A 17,771-nucleotide genomic window follows, 5' to 3' on the forward strand; every position below is an offset into this window, starting at 1 on the left:
GGGGTGTTAGTAAATAATGACAGAATTTTTATTCTGAAAGTGAACTACTCCTTTAAGGAGCACAACTGTTCACCACTGATAAACAAATAAATAAATGCATGCATATATACATACATACATAAACATACATAAAAAAATCATACTTGAACACTAAGGATACTGGAATTATTTCTGAAGTATCATGTGACTGCAATAATGTATGCTGCTAATTCAGTTTTGCCATCACAGGAATAAATTACATCTATTTGATAAATTACAATATAATATTTACTTGAAATTGTAATAAAATTTTGCAATATTACTGTTTATACTGTATTTTTGAATAAATAAATATGGCATTGGTGAGCATAAAAGACATAAAAAATCTTACTTTTGAACAGTATATAGTTGATGATAGATATATAGATAGATAGATAGATAGATAGATAGATAGATAGATAGATAGATAGATAGATAGATAGATAGATAGATAGATAGATAGATACTCCAGAAAAGAAAGTGATGTTTGCATGTTTGATCTTGCAGATTGTACTTGATCAACTATATGTATTCACGACAGAGATGTCTTCTTCTTGTCTGGCAGACTTACAAAAAAGAACCTTGTCCTTTGTCGATTTGTCCATAACATCGACACGTTGACTGAATCGCCTAATGCAAAAGGAAAAGGTGGACATGCAGTTCTTCTGGAAGTTCTCATTCATAAAAGCATAAATAATAGGATTGTTGAAAGAATTAGAAAATCCTATGGCCTGTGCAACAGCAATAAGCATATTGACTGTGATGTCATCATATGTTTTGTTCAGGTAATCTGGAAACAAGAAAATAAAGCTGAATTTTCAAAGAAAACACTGTAATGTGCACAGATATATTACTGGACACTTTGGTTCCCTTATCGAGTCGGTCTCTCGACATTACTTATGGGGAAATCCATTTCCATTTAACTCTTTTGCTTGCAAATAGCCAATGGCGCCCTCGCCCTCACCTGATTGGCTGACAGCCATCAATATAGGTGACAGCGGGCGCCAAAAACCTCAGAATCTTTTTTCTTCACTTGAGTCTGGTTTCGCCGTGGATTCACGCATACAGAGCGGAAAATTTAGAAAAATTATCCCCTCTCGCTTTCCGGTGATTTTTACTCTTAAAATGTCACTTTTCCGCATGTGTGGCGGGCCCATTGATTTCCCGGACGCACACGAGAAGTGTGTGCTGTGCCTGGGTCGGGCTCACGCAGAGGCGGCATTCGAAAGATCGGGAGGCCCGGCGGGCAAGAAGGAGCAGCGTTCCTGATGCTCGTGCCAGGGGGAAGAGAGCGCGGGACGTGTTCGTCGGACCCGCGGCGAAGAGGGCGTGTTCCCGCCCAGAGTTCGTCAACAATGTAAATGTTGTGAGAATGAAACCGCTGTGTTCTGTTTAAATAAACATGCATTACATGCCTCAGCAAAAGAGCTTTCTTCCTCCCTCTACTATTACCCGCTACATAAGCGAAGCCTCTCCCCCGAGAGACGCTTTGCAAAGTGGAAGCTCGGGGAAACCCGAGGAGGTGACTATGTATGTTCCCGTGCAAGAAGCCACGGACGAGTCACCTGCCATTCATATAGCAGTCAATGCTTCCCCCGCAGCATGCATTAATACCCCCTTTATTGAGTCATCTGAGCACGTGGGCGATGCTCCCCGCGGCATCTTATTGGGTGATCAACACGATAAAACGTGGCTATATGCTCCAGTTCGCTCGCAGACCACCCCGCTTCGGCGGTGTGATTATGACAGAAGTAGCAGAACAGAGCGCCCCGCTGCTACGAGCAGATATATCCTCTCCCCTGGCCAAACAAGCAGTAGAGATAGTGCCCGAGGAATGGAGAAATTCCGGGTTCTACAGCCGTTATTTTCAAGTTCCGAAAAAGGTATGCAACCCTTCTTTGACCTAAGATTACTAAACAAAGCGCTCGCGAAACGCACGTTCAAGATGATAACTGTGAAGCAGATCCTCGCGCACATTCAGCCCGACAATTACTTCATTGCAGTGGATCTAAAGGATGCATACTTCCACATCCAGATAGCCCCACATCACAGGCGCTTCCTGCGTTTTGCATTCGAGGGTGTGGCGTACCAGTTCAAAGTGTTGCCGTGTGGGCTCGCTTTGGCTCCCCGCGTATTTACAATGTGCATGATGTGTATTTACAGCGCTCGCTCCCCTGAAGCTCAGTGGAATGCGCATACTGAACTATCTCAACGACTGGTTAGTCATCGCCCGGTTGAGAAGCGCTCTCGAGGAACACAAACACAGACTCCTCGCCCATCTGACAGGTTTGGGGCTGTCTGTGAACATTCAGAAGAGCACACTGCAGCCGCGCCAATATATCACATTCCTGGGTATGATACTGGACTCGCGCACTATGATCGTGAAGCTGTCAGAGCCGAGAATCCAGTCGATTCACAATACACTAGCCCTTTTCGTTCAAGGCAAGCTATCCCCTTAAGAACATTTCAGAGGTTGCTCGGTCTGATGTCGGCATGAGACCGCTTCAACACTGGTTACAGAGCCGAGTGAAGCCGCAGGCGTGGAGAGCGGGAACGGAACGCCTTATAATAACGCTTTCATGTCTCGAAACTCTGGCGCCTTAGATCGGCACGACCATATTCGAGCAGGGTGCTGCTATGGGCAGAGTGGTCAGACGTGTAGTGGTCACTACGGATGCTTCACTATAAGGCTGGGGAGCCCTATGCGATGGCAGACCAGCATTCGGTACGTGGACAGGGGACCAGACGCGCTGGCATATAAACTGCTTGGAGATGAAAGCGGTTCATCTAGCGCTGCAGAGTTTCCTTCCATTTGTGAAACACCGTCATGTTCTCATCAGAACGGACAACATGGCGGTGGTGGCGTACATCAATCGCCAGGGAGGTTTGCGTTCGCGATCCCTACAGGGATTAGCGAGACAGCTGCTGTTATGGACGGACAGGGTACTTCTGTCGATTCGAGCAGTGCACGTACCGGGCAGTTTGAATTGCGGAGCAGACATGCTGTCCAGGGACGGCATTGTACACTGAGAATGGAGGCTCCATCCGCAAACGATAAATATGATCTGGAATCTGTTTGGCAAAGCGGAGATCGACCTCTTTGCATCACAAGAGAACGCCCACTGCCCTCTGTACTTCTCGCTGACAGCATCCCCCCTGGGGGGAGATGCGCTGTCGAGCCGCTGGCCCAAGTGACGGAAGTATGGTTTTTCCCCAGTCAAGTTAATGCTGCTGGTGCTGCAAAAGATCAGGGAGGAAAGATGTGCGTTGATCCTGGTAGCACCCAAATAGCCCAACCAGCCATGGTTCCCGGAACTGGTGAACATGTCGCGGCTTCCCCCATGGCAGATCCCGCCGAGAAGGGACCTCTTATCCCAGGCGAGGGGCACCATATGGCACCCCAACCCAGAGCTTTGGGACCTGCATGTGTGGCAGATCAGCGTGGAGTATATCAGCGAGTGCTGCAGACAATAGCAGAGGCTAGAGCCCCTTCGACGAGGCGTTTATACACTCTGAAGTGGAAAGTATTTGCTAACTGGTGTGTTGACAAAAAAGAGGACCCCAGGAGTTGCGATATCTCAGTTATTCTGACCTTCCTACAGGAACGTCTGGATGCTGGCAGTTCCCCATCTACAGTGAAAGTCTACATGGCCGCTATCGCCATTTTTCGTGACTTGCTAGACGGCCATTCAGTGGGGAGGCACCCCCTGATAACGAGCTTTCTTCGAGGAGCTAGGTGGCTTAATCCACCCCGCTTTCGTCAGATGCCGGTCTGGGACCTGTCGTTAGTGCTTAGTGCGCTGTCCGACCCACCTTTTGAACCAGCCGAGTTTAGCGACCTTAAAGTGCTCTCATTTAAGACGGCACTACTGCTCGCGCTAGCTTGCGGGAAACAAGTGGGAGACTTGCATGCCCTGTCAGTGAACAGCGCGTGTATGCAGTTTGGACTGGACGATTGTATGGTCAGACTTTTACCGAAATGCGTCTATTCATCTAAAGTACTTTCAACGTCGTTCAGAGCTCAGATAGTTACAATTCAAGCATTTTGCCCCGAGGAGGACGGTAAATTCAGTGTCTCAGAAGTGCGCTTTGTGCCCCGTGCGTGCCCTGCGTGCATATGTGAACAGAACTAGCCAGTTTCGACCTTCAGAGCAGCTTTTCGTCTGCTACGCGGGTGCCAAGAAGGGCAGCCCGCTGTCGAAGCAGAGGCTATCACACTGGATAGTGGAGGCTGTGCGACTAGCTTATGCTTCCCGGGGAACCGCCTGCCCAATCTGGGTGCACGCCCACTCCACAAGGAGTTTGGCGTCGTCATGGGGTTGGGCGAAAGGCATGTCTATTCAGGACATTTGTTTCGCAGCGGGCTGGTCATCTCGCAACATGTTTGCGAGATTCTATAATTTGGACATTCCCTCGTTCACATCATATGTGCTGTCAGTGCAGGAGGAGGGAGTTGAGCAGTCATTGGACTAGGCCATGGGCACGCCTTGCCTGTGCCAAGAGATGTTTCAACCAGGTCCGGTACCCGACCTAGAGCTAATGCGCTGTAAGAACTAGTGCTTATGCTCTTCTGTGGCTCAATGCGAGCTGGGCCGGACAGTATTTCCCACACGGCGGGGGTTTTATTGTTCCCCATACGTAATGTCGAGAGACCGACTCGATAAGGGAACGTCTCCGGTTACTCACGTAACCTTAGTTCCCTGAGAGGAGGGAACGAGACATTATGTAACCTGCCATGTGGAAAACCTTCCAGCCTCATAACTCTCGTTCAGTCGAAGATTCTGAGGTTTTTGGCACCCGCCGTCACCTATATTGATGGCTGTCAGCCAATCAGGTGAGGGCGAGGGCGCCATTGGCTATTTGCAAGCAAAAGAGTTATTCAATCAGACTTCATAATTTCGAGGAAATGGATTTCCCCATACATAATGTCTCGTTCCCTCCTCTCAGGGAACTAAGGTTACGTGAGTAACCGGAGATGTTTTCTTACTGTATTCAAACAGCATATGAACTGTATGAAAAGGTGCCCAGCAGACAGTAAACAGCACAACAATGGTGACCATCATCTTGATGGCTCTTCGCTTCTTTCTGTTGCATAAAGAGGGAGGATTGCATAATGAGTAATCATTAGCAGTTTTTAGATATTCAATCCCTTATACACTACCAGTCAAAAGGTAGTTGGAATAACTATTTTTTGTTTTTAAAAAAGTATCTTGTGCAAAAAATATTAATATTATTTTTTTAATTTCATTTACTCCAAACTTTTGAATGGTAGTAATCACAGTTTAAAATAAAAAATTATTAGGCAACAAAAATGGCTTTCAGCGTTGATAATATTAAGAAATGTTCTTGAGCAACAAATCATCAAGTTGACACTGAAGAAATTCAGTTTTGCCATCACATAAACAAATTACATTATAAATAACATTATTAAACAGTTAATTTAAATTAAAATAACATTTCACAATATTACTGTTTTCGCTGATTGGAGAGCATAAGTGATATCTTTCAAAAACGTTACAAAATCTGAATTATTCCAAACTTTTACCAGTAGTGTATATTATAAAGAAAACACTATAAAACAAGAAATAGAGTCAGTCAAATACTGCTTGCGCTGAGAAACGTTAAAAAAATGACCTGGATATTTTGCAGACCTCTCTTTGGTTCATGGTATTGAGGACTGAAGAGTCTCCAACTTGTTTGCGAATCCAGAGCTCAATACCAATTCTGGTGTAGAGTAGCAGCATGGCTGCAAGAGGCAGGAGGAAGAGGAACACTAGAATGAAGGTTGCATACTGCTTCCTGTGGGCACTCGAGCTCCAGCACTCCTGACAGCACACATGATGGAGATCATATAGAAAATCATATTTCACCTGAACACAGAGGAAAATAACAGAGAGATATAAAAAAACTAATTAGGATATGGAAACCATTATCAAAATAGCATATGAAATGGACCAGTTTTATTATGTGAATAATCTAAAATATATATACTTTTTGCCTTGGACCAGAAGGCACCTGACAGCTTCTAACAAGTTAATCCCTGGGGAAATCCTGAAGTATAATTTTGTTATGGTAATACACCCACAGACTGCTCGCTTAGTAATGTTTCAGCAAGTTGGATGGGGATGTTTTAAATGTTCTGAAATGTTCAAATTAAATATATCTGCAAAAGAAATCTGATTAGTACCTCTAATTGTTGAACAAAGAGCATTGGAGATCCAACCATCATGGCTGCAATCCAGACAACCCCTAATAGAGAATGAAAACTCATTAATGCAGATGCTTTATGCAGAGAAGTGGAAAGTAAATTATGCATGATCTAATACTTCAAAAATAATATCTACTGTATAGTATATATATATATATATATATATATATATATATATATATATATATATATATATATATATATTAGGGGTGTAACGGTACGTGTATTCGTACCGGACCATTTCGGTACAGGGCTTTCAGTACGGTGCACGTGTGTACAGAATGCCCGAATGCAATATTTTGTGTGCGGAACATAGGTACATTTTCATGTTTCCAAACGAACATATTAAGTGGCGGAAGTCTCCGCGTTCAGCGCAAATCCCGCCCTGATTTGCCGGTGACACACTGGCTGCGTGGCGTGAGCGTGGCGCTTCTGCTGCGTGTCAGTTGAGTGACGGCTGCTTCGCGTTTTCTGTGTCTTTACACACCAGAATCGTGCCTGACACGGTGCTGGCGTGCTGCTGCTACTGTAGGTGACATAGAGGGAGGCCGCCGAGGCGCAGACAGACTTGCTCTTAATTCAGATCGGTCCAACGCAATAACGAAGTCTGAGCAGGTCTAAAAACTGAAACTGTTGATGCTGCACTTTACACTTTGGAAAAGTTATATATATTTTTTGAATATGAGCAGGCCTACAAGCTGGGATTGGTAATGCTGCACTGTAATCATAGTTATTTATTTATATTTTTCATTATATTTTATTATATGATATTGGTTTGAGACTGAGATTATTTTATTTAGTGGAGAACTTTGCAGCAGTATTTTATTTCTTATTGTTTTTTTATTTTATAAATATTATATTAAAAAGTATTTTATAAAAGTGTAAAAAAAATGTAAAAAAAAGTTTATAGTAATAAACAACATGCAGTTTAATGTTTGCATTTCTTTCCCATACTGTACCGAAAATGAACCGAACCGTGACTTTAAAACGGAGGTACATACCGAACCGTGATTTTTGCGTACCGTTACACCCCTAATATATATTGTGACGGGAGGAGCACAAGACAGACACAGTGGGCGTGGCGTCAGGCCTCGGAGAGGCTTTTATTAACAGAAATCAAATAAAACAGGGGATAAAGGTGGCCAAAGGGGAAGAGTGTCCAAAATAAACAGGGAATCTGGTGTCCTCGTAGTGCTGTGGGGTTTGTGTGGGTCGGGCAGTGTTCATGGAGGAAGGGTCCAGGTAAGGGGCGGAGTCCGGCGGCCGCACGCGCTCCCCTCTTCGGTCCGGGGCGCGAGGGGCAGCGGCTTCCTCTAAAAGAGGCGGAGTCCCTCAACGCACCCTTCCTGGACCCACGAGGACACCAGTGTGCATGCACGGGGAAGAGACCGGTCTCCCGAGGAGAGGCAGCGGCGGTGATGAGGCTCCATTTCCTTCAGGTGTGCCCCATCACACGCCGCCAGCCCTGACTCATCCAGCGCCCCTCCTCTCACACAGCCACTCCAGTCGGGAGCCTGGTGAAGGGCGGCGATTTAGGACGGGGTGCCGATGACAATCAGGAAGGAGGCAGCTGACTCGTCACATTCCCCCTCCCAAGTGACATCCCCGTCATCAGGGCGCCGCCCACACAGGAGTGCTACCATCTTCAACCAGGCTCCAAACGGTCGTAGTTGGCGGGGATTCCTCTCCGGGCAGTCCTCCCTCTCGCAGCGCACCGGAAAGGGACAGAGAAACCGGGTTTTAGTGACAGCCTCAACCAACCACAGGGTAAAATGACAATAACAGAGAAGTCACTTACCCCTTTTGTGGCTGGGAGGCTGTCCCTGGTTTTCCTCTGTCCCAGTCCAGGGTTCTCACGAACGTTTGCAAGCGAGAGGGAGTGACGTCACCAGATGTTTCCCAACTACGCTGTCTAGGCTCCGCTTGCCCGCATTCTCCACCACTGTGATGGGAGGAGCACAAGACAGACACAGTGGGCGTGGCGTCAGGCCTCAGAGAGGCTTTTATTAACAGAAATCAAATAAAACAGGGGATAAAGGTGGCCAAAGGGGAAGAGTGTTCAAAATAAACAGGGAATTTGGTGTCCTCCTCATGCTGCAGGGTTCGTGTGGGTTGGGCAGTGTTCATGGAGGAAGGGTCCAGGTAAGGGGCGGAGTCCGGCGGCCGCACGCGTTCCCCTCTTCGTTCCGGGGCGAAAGGGGCGGCGGCTTCCTCTAGCGGCCGTATTACTCTCGTTGGCCGCGGCGCTGGCAGGGGATGGACGGCCCGGCATCCTGGCCCTTCGGCCGTGTAAACAAGTGCGGTTCTCATCCGGATCGCGGGTCCGGCAGCTCACGTCTCTAGTGGCGCGGGAGTCCCTCAACGCACCCTTCCTGGACCCACGAGGACACCAGTGTGCATGCACGGGGAAGAGACCGGTCTCCCGAGGAGAGGCGCGTTGGGCTTTTAAACAGCGGCAGTGATGAGGCTCCATTTCCTTCAGGTGTGCCCCATCACACGCCGCCAGCCCTGACTCGTCCAGCGCCCCTCCTCTCACACACCCACTCCAGTCGGGAGCCTGGTGAAGGGCGGCGATTAAGGACGGGGTGCCGGTGACAATCAGGGAGGAGGCAGCTGACTCGTCACAATATATATGTGACGAGTGGGGCGGGGCCGAGGGACATGGGAGCGAGGCCGGTGGAGTGATTGGAGATGAACTACACCTGTTCGACCCGCCGGTCTCGAGGCCCATGGAGGAGATGGGGATATAAAACTGGAGCGACGACAGTGAAGGACGAGAGAGGACCAGGCCTGGGCTTTTAGTTGTGTTTTGGTTTTTATTTGTGCGCACCAGTTGTCCGTGAGGGGCTGGTGCGCTGTTTTGTGTTTATTTTGTTATTAAAGTTTCATTTTGATTGTCCGCCGGTTCCCGCCTCCTTCTTCCGGATGAATACAAAGGTTTATTCATTACAATATATATATATATTATACAGGTGCATCTCAATAAATTAGAATGTTGTGGAAAATTTTGAAACTCATGTATTTAATGAATTCAATGCACACTAATCTCAACAAATAAGAATATGGTGACATGCCAATCAGCTAATCAACTCAAAACACCTGAAAAGGTTTCCTGAGCCTTCAAAATGGTCTCTCAGTTTGGTTCACTAGGCTACACAATCATGAGGAAGACTGTTGATCTCATAGTTGTCCAAAAGACAATCATTGACACCCTTCACAAGGAGAGTTAGCCACAAACATCAATTGCCAAAGAAGCTGGCGGTTCACAGAGTGCTGTATCCAAGCATGTTAACAGAAAGTTGAGTGGAAGGAAAAAGTGTGGAAGAAAAAGATGCACAACCAACTGAGAGAACTGCAGCCTTATGAGGATTGTCAAGCAAAATCGATTGAAGAATTTGAGTGAACTTCATAAGGAATGGACTGAGGCTGGGGTCAAGGCATCAAGAGGCACCACACAAAGATGTGTCAAGGAATTTGCTGAACCACAGACAACGTCAGAGGCGTCTTACCTGGGCTAAGGAGAAGAACTGGACAGTTGTCGTATGGTCCAAAGTCCTCTTTTCAGATGAGAGCAAGTTTTGTATTTCATTTGGAAACCAAGGTCCTGGAGTCTGGAGGAAGGGTGGAGAAGTCCAGTGTTAAGTTTCCACAGTCAGTGATGATTTGGGATCCAGTGTCATCTGCTGGTGTTGGTCCATTCTGCTTTTTGAAAACCAAAGTCACTGCACCCATTTACCAAGAAATTTTGGAGCACTTCATGCTTCCTTCTGCTAACCAGCTTTTTGAAGATGTTGATTTCATTTTCCAGCCGTATTTGACACCTGCCCACACTGCCAAAAGCACCAAAAGTTGGTTAAATGACCATGGTATTGGTGTGCTTGACTGGCCAGCAAACTCACCAGACCTGAACCCCATGGAGAATCTATGGGGTATTATCAAGAGGAAAATGAGAAACAAGAGACCAAAAAATGCAGAAGAGCTGTAGGCCACAGTCAAAGAAACCTGGGCTTCCATACCACCTCAGCAGTGCCACAAACTGATCACCTCCATGCCACACAGAATTGAGGCAGTAATTAAAGCAAAAGGAGCCCCTACCAAGTATTGAATACATGTACACTAAATTAACATACTTTCCAGAAGGCCAACACTAAAAAAATTTTATTGGTCTAATGAAGTATTCTAATTTGTTGATATAGTGAATTGGTGGATTTTTGTTTAATGTGAGCCAAAATCATCACAATTAAAAGAACCAAAGACTTAAACTACTTCAGTCTGTGTGCAATTAATTTATTTAATACACAAGTTTCACAATTTGAGTTATATAAATGAACTTTTCCACGACATTCTAATTTATTGAGATGCACCTATATATATATATATTTAATTTTTTTATATATATATATTTGTGTGTGTGTGAAGGATAATGGCTGTCAGAAACTACTCACCCAGCATTCTGTATGCTCTTTGTGGTGTGCACTGTCTTTTTATTTTCAGAGGGTGTACAATCCCCTGGTACCTCTCCACAGCGATGCAGGTCATTGTGAGAATGCCAGTCACAATCGCAGTGGTCTGAACAAAGGGAACTGTCTTGCACACCAACACACCTACAAATGATTACATGTTATAATTAGAGAGTTTACTTGCTGAGTCTTTTGCTCTGGCAAACTTTAATTACAACCCATCAAAGTTTTTGACTGACGAGTTGAAAGAGAAGCCAACTAGAGCCTACATCCATTAATATTTGTGGCTTGCTTAGTTGGGGACACTTAATATCCAGCGATATCGTCAGCTTGATTGCACAGATACTATTTAAACTAAACTGGGCTAGATGATGACATCAATGAATTAAATGATGAACTGCCTTTATCTGAAAATTGAGTGTTTACAATTGTCATTTTGCATTATTGACACACTATTTTTCTATTTAATACTGTAACAATCTGTATTGTTAAAAGCACTATATAAATAATGGTGATGATGTGATTTATCAAGATATATATAACGTTATTAAAAAAATACGTTGAGAACAACCGTTCATATAAAACTGAATTGCATATTAATATATTTTTAGTCTCTGAATTATTGTGGGGTTTATTGTCAATAATTTCTAGATGGTGTAACTATTCGGAAATGTAAAAAAGAAGCCTCATTAAAGGGCCAAAAAAAGTTTTAATATAGCATAATTAATATAAAAAATATATATGTCAGCCAAGTCAAAGACAGTGAGAAATAATCAACACGAAAGAATATATTTTGTTGTCCTGTGATGCGTAAATAATAATATAATAATGGCTGGAATTTCAGAGTCATTAAATCAAAACATCTGTAGAAATTGCTTCCTTTTTTTTTTTTTTGAAGATACGTTTCTAAGAACTTGGCATATGTTTTTAAACTAGGTTACTACAAACTAGAAAATATTTCTCTCTTTTATAAAAGAAATCCTTACGATACATTAGGCTCTTGGATTGGTTTTATCATCAGCAGATTCATTGGTTGTCAACAGAAAACTGAAACTTGCAAAACATATTGCAAGCGCACAAAACATGGATATTACATGCATTACAAACTTTGTTTTATAATAACAATGCTTTATAAGTTACACTCACCTCCGAACCATTCAGAGGAGATGTTTTGCAGCAGAGTGAATGGGATGCAGAAGAAAGATATCAGGAGGTCGCTGACGGCTAGAGAGCAGATGAAAATATTCGTGGCAGTCTGGATCCCGCGCTTTCTTAAGACAATATAGACAACCAGACTATTGCCAATGAGAGCCAGAAGGAAAATCACCGTGTACAAAATAACAAACGCCGTTTTGGCGCTGGCCGGTAACTCAGGGATGTAAACCAACGGCTGAATATGATACGTCTCAATAAACTCCTGACGAGTAAGATTGTAAAATTGTAGTAGTTGCTCCAGCACCTCAGGAGTAATCTTCGTTTCACCCATGTATAAAACTTGTCTTCAAAAACGGGACGACAGAAATCAAAGTTTTACAGGGTAGGCTGAGAAGTCACTGTTTCGCGTCTCTCTCTTCACACACTGAAGCAGCAGCAGCAGCAGCTCCCTTGATGAGGAGGATTTTATATGGCACACCTTCGACTGTCACAGAACCTATAGTGAGGCGCCTTCTTTAACTCTAATGAATGTGTATGAAGGCGGATCAGTAAGTTTGAAGACAGCCACGTGCTCATTAGAATCCAAAATATACACATTGTATACAATACCTGATCACTTGCACAATATGATCTAAAACAAAAATCACACAATTTTTCACCGTTGCAGAAAAAAATAAATAAAACATATATGAAACACTGTATAATGATGAACAAAGAATAAACGTGGTAAATAAAACATAACAAAAATATTAGATTTATGACTAAAATGTAATATTATTATTGTTTATTATTGTTGTAGTTATATTATAACAATTCTGATTAGCTTTACTTTTGTGATATTTACCTTAATTGCGAATTGTATATTGTCATTCTATATGATTCTTGAGACATGGGACAAAGCTTTACTTTGAAAGAAAAAAAAGTGTGGTATTTATTTATTTATTTACTCTGTTTTATCTCATATTGTAAGAATTAGAATCAATTCAATTGTTTAAACTAGAAGCATCAATCCATGTGCTGATAGGACAGCTTAACCTACATAAATGTAACTTCATACAAGTTCACTTTTTTAATCACTTTAACTTGTGGTTGTTGCAAATGCAATCAATATTCAGTAGAGATACGGCTCAAGAACCTGTCCAAATCATTACTGTTTCCATGAAAGATGAAATTAAGCAAACGTATCAAGACATCTGGCTCAAGATACAAGTGGAGAACTCCAGAGGGGACACAGATGTTGACACATGCTGGTGCTCCATAATCAGTTTGAATTAATGTCTGTTTGATATTGCAGCTCACAGAAAGATGTTTTTGCTTATATGTGCATCTATTTTGCTCCACTTATTTTTACATGTATCCTCATACAACACTCCAGTCTCATTTACAACTGACTTCATAGTTACTAGTAATGAGTCAGACAATAGTTATTTTTTCAGCTAAAAACCAACCACATATTTTGACGGATTATTGTTTTTCTTGCTTTATATAAATGTTACCTTGATGAATAGGCCATTGTGCTTTTATTGTATTTGAACAAATTTAAATTTACGAAACAAATACTTAGGACGATTTTAAGACAATAGCTGTAAGAATGTAAATGCATAATTTAAGATACAAATGAGAATGAATCCATTATAAATCAAAGCAAAGATCTTCATGTTTCATCAGCACTTGGTGAACCTATGGAGGATGAGGTCTTGAATGAAGACAAATATATTGAGTGGCTTTTATCGCTGGGGTCTGTGCTGAGGTGAGTATTACCATGGAATCAGTCAACTCATGTCAGACTTTCACAGTGGAACCTTGACAACCACCAAGAGCAGCTTCATTCAGCGCATCATTAGTGGTTATTTGTATTATAGCAGAATCTTTATTAAGCAGGGTACTGAGTGCAACTCTGAGAGCTTTACAAAAAAAAGATGGCATCCTCTAAAGGGCACTTGATAAGTACTGTATCAACAGCCATTTATTCTGTATTCTATTCAAACATGAAAAATGTCACTGCTGAACTCAGCTACATGTAGTTGTAATCAGACATGATATACATGGTGAAATGTTTATGAAACATTTCTTTTGATATGGATATTATATAGCACATTATCAGTGACAGTAGACAACTGAATTTGGGTTAAAGTGGATTAAAAAAATATGGCAGTAATAGCAAGCACCACACATTTACAAAAATTATTATTTTTATTATTATACATTTATTTAGCAAGAACACATTAAATACAAATCTGATTCCAAAAAAGTTGGGACAGTGTACAAATTGTGAGTAAAAAAGGAATGGAATATTTTATAAATCTCATAAACTTAGATTTTATTCACAATAGAATATAGATAACATATCAAATGTTGAAAGTGACAGATTTTGAAATGTCTTGCCAAATATTGGCTCATTTTGGATTTTATGAGAGCTACACATTCCAAAAAAGTTGGGACAGGTAGCAATAAGAGGCCGGAAAAGTTAAATGTACATATAAGGAACAGCTGGAGGACCAATTTGCAATTTATTAGGTTAATTTGGCAACATGATTGGGTATAAAAAGAGCCTCTCAGAAAACAAGATGGGCAGAGGATTACCAATTCCCCCAATGCTGCAGCAAAAAATAGTGGAGCAATATCCGGAAGGAGTTTCTCAGAGAAAAATTGCAAAGAGTTTGAAGTTATCATCATCTACAGCGCAAATATCAAGGAACGATCTCTGTGCGTCAAGGCCAGAAAACCATGCTACTGTAATGGAAATCACAACATGGGCTCAGGAATACTTCCAGAAAACATTGTCGGTGAACACAATCCACCGTGCCATTCGCCGTTGCCAGCTAAAACTCTATAGGTCAAAAAAGAAGCCATATCTAAACATGATCCAGAAGCGCAGATGTTTTCTCTGGGCTGAGGCTAATTTAAAATGGACTGTGGCAAAGTGGAAAACTGTTCTGTGGTCAGACGAATCAAAATTTGAAGTTCTTTTTGGAAAACTGGGATATCATGTCATCTGGACTAAAGAGGACAAGGACAACCCAAGTTGTTATCAGCGCTCAGTTCAGAAGCCTGCATCTCTGATGGTATGGGGTTACATGAGTGCGTGTGGCATGGGCAGCTTACACATCTGGAAAATCACCATCAATGCTGAAAGGTATATCCAAATTCTAGAACAAAATATGCTCCCATCCAGACGTCGTGTCTTTCAGGGAAAACCTTGCATTTTCCAACATGACAATGCCAGACCACATACTGCATTAATTACAACATCCCTGCAGTCCAGATCTGTCACCGATAGAAAACATTTGGCGCATCATAAAGAGGAAGATGCGACAAAGAAGACCTAAGACAGTTCAGCAACTAGAAGCCAGTATTAGACAAGAATGGGAGAACATTCCTATTCCTAAACTTGAGCAGCTTGTCTTCTCAGTCCCCATACGTTTACAGACTGTTATAAAAAGAAGAGGGGTATTGCCACACAGTGGTAATTGGAAATTGAAATCAATTTATTTTTCCCTTAAAATTATACATTTTCTCAGTTTAAACATTTGATATGTCATCTATGTTGTATTCTGAATAAACTATTGAAATTTGAAACTTCCACATCATTGCATTCTGTTTTTATTCACAATTTGTACAGTGTCCCAACTTTTTTTGAATCTGGTTTGTACATCAAATGTGAAAGTAAAAACATTTGATATTTTATAATAGATTAATATATATTTCAAATAGTGCTATTCATGGGAACATTCTATTCATAAAAAGAAAATATATATATATATATATATATATATATATATATATGTCAGAGCACAACACTGTATTATGGCTGAAAGCATCTCTCCATTGTAAATTGCTACAGAGCAGTTTGAGGGCAACAACAAACTGTAGCACTAATGAGAAGTCTTCTGTGGGAGTGTGTTCAGGTCCTGCTCTGCTGTCTGAGGGAGCATGGGATCATGAGACAGGTATTACTAAACCTCAATGGATGCTACAAGAGCAGATCATTAAATCACTTTCTATTTTGTATGAAGCAATGTGTTCAGATTCATTTAATTTGAGGTTGCAGCGCATTTGTACTTGTATTAATTATGCTATAGTATTCTGATGAGCCTTCAAGGGATTAGAATAAATTAGAATAAATGAGTGATCAAAGTGCTCTTGTGGGTTTGGATCTGAAAGTGCATCTCATTGTTTAACATAGATGAGGATCATTACTGTATGAGTATAATCAGCATCTTAAAATCAGAGAAGGAAGTAGATGTTTAATTAGTTGACTACAGAGGAGTGAAGACTTTTATTAGATGAAATTATTCATCTAAAGAAAGGCTCTCTCAACAGTTTCAGTCTTCTGAAAGAACTGGATTAGACCGAGAAGCCTCTATAGACTGCTACTGATTGAACATTATTTCTTGTATTTTTTTTTTTTTAACTTACATGTCAACAAATCTTTATTTAGATTTCAGGGAAAAAATAACTCTGTGTTCGTTGCATCAATTTTTGTGTAATCAAGAATATGACAATATGTATTTTTCTGTATTAATAAATGAGCCCTGTCCTTATGCAATATATCAAATCCAAATACATTCTCAACTAACTAATGCTTAAGGATTCAGTGATAAATACACCAGCAGTGATTAAACAAAATAAATAATTGGACTCACCTAAATGTTAAGTGATTTTTTTGACTGAATGAAATGGTATTATTTTAAAATATTCTTATTAATATGCATAAGATTAAGTTATTACCTCTCCATCATCTTGCCGGTATGGCAATGCTGGTAAAAACAAAATAAAAGTAAAAATAATCTTCAGCATTATTCTGATAAATGCTCCTGACAGTCCCGTCCTCATTATACTGTACTGTCTATTAAACCCAAATACAGCCATAGCTCCAGTTCTTCCTTCAAGCAATGAAATGAAATCTGAATTCAGAGCTGAGTGTATCTACTGTCACTGTTCCCTATAACACCGTGCCCTGAAATAATATGTAAACACAGGTCAGTGGAATATAGTTGTATTTTAGACATGACATGGCATGAAGGAACAATGGACAAACTACTAACCAGAGTTTTCAAAGACTAGTTCTACTCCCAGGCCTTTCACTATGTTGATGAGTTTGTTTCTTAATTGGAAAAAAAATAGAGAAATTTAGCATTACATCACTTGCCCAACCAGGGATCCTCTTCAGTGAATGGGTGCCATCAGAATGAGTTCAAACAGCAGATAAAAACTTCACAACGATCCACAAGTAACTGACAACTCCACTCCATCTTGTGAATCAAAAAGCTGCATGTTTGTAATAAATAAATACATAAAACAGTTTTATCTTCAAACTGTTCCTTCCTCTAGTCTAGTCATATAATATTGCTTCCAGTGAAAAAGTCATCTAATATGCACAGAGCAAGAAATATGGCCAGATCAAACACTGTTTACAAGTCCAAAACAATTCTAAACAAACAAATCAGTGGATTTTGATGTGAGAGGACAAACGGGGGATTTAATGTTTCATTGGAGGAAGCATTATTGTGGATTATGGACTAAAGCGATGCTTTGAAGTTAAGATGCCTCAATTATGTTTTTTTTTTTTTTTTTTTTTTTTTTACAGCTTTTTCACTTCACAAGACATTAATTTATTTACTGGTTGATTATTGTGAGGCTTTTCTTAGCTGTTTAATCTCTCATTCTGACAGCACCTATTAACTGCAGATAATGCATAGGTGAGCAAGTCATGCAATGCTAAATTTTCCAAATGTGCTCTGATGAAAAAACAAACACATCTACATCTTGGATGGCCTGAGGGTGAGTCAAAAAAATGTTTGTGTAAATTTTTCTATGAAACTAAACTATGAAGCCCAGCAACAACAACGTTAGAGTTAGCTTGATGACTGTTATGACAAGAATTGTCCATAAAAATGTGTTTTTCCTGTCTGTGTAATGGACACAAT

At 41.4% G+C, this 17,771-nt stretch overlaps 1 protein-coding gene across 1 annotated transcript; it reads right to left on the reverse strand.

The window, feature by feature from the left end:
• Positions 1 to 322: 322 nt before the first annotated feature.
• Positions 323 to 12,236, reverse strand: LOC132156993 (pyroglutamylated RF-amide peptide receptor-like). Its single transcript, XM_059566099.1, has 6 exons — positions 11,833 to 12,236; positions 10,672 to 10,830; positions 6,206 to 6,267; positions 5,653 to 5,888; positions 5,006 to 5,103; positions 323 to 808 (listed from the first exon to the last, which is right to left on the reverse strand). Exons 1-6 carry the CDS (start codon positions 12,170 to 12,172, stop codon positions 537 to 539), a joined length of 1,167 nt encoding a protein of 388 aa, XP_059422082.1. The 5' UTR covers positions 12,173 to 12,236; the 3' UTR covers positions 323 to 536.
• Positions 12,237 to 17,771: the final 5,535 nt, after the last annotated feature.

Source organism: Carassius carassius, chromosome 14 (genome assembly GCF_963082965.1).
Source record: "Carassius carassius chromosome 14, fCarCar2.1, whole genome shotgun sequence".
Classification (NCBI taxonomy): Eukaryota; Metazoa; Chordata; class Actinopteri; order Cypriniformes; family Cyprinidae; genus Carassius; species Carassius carassius.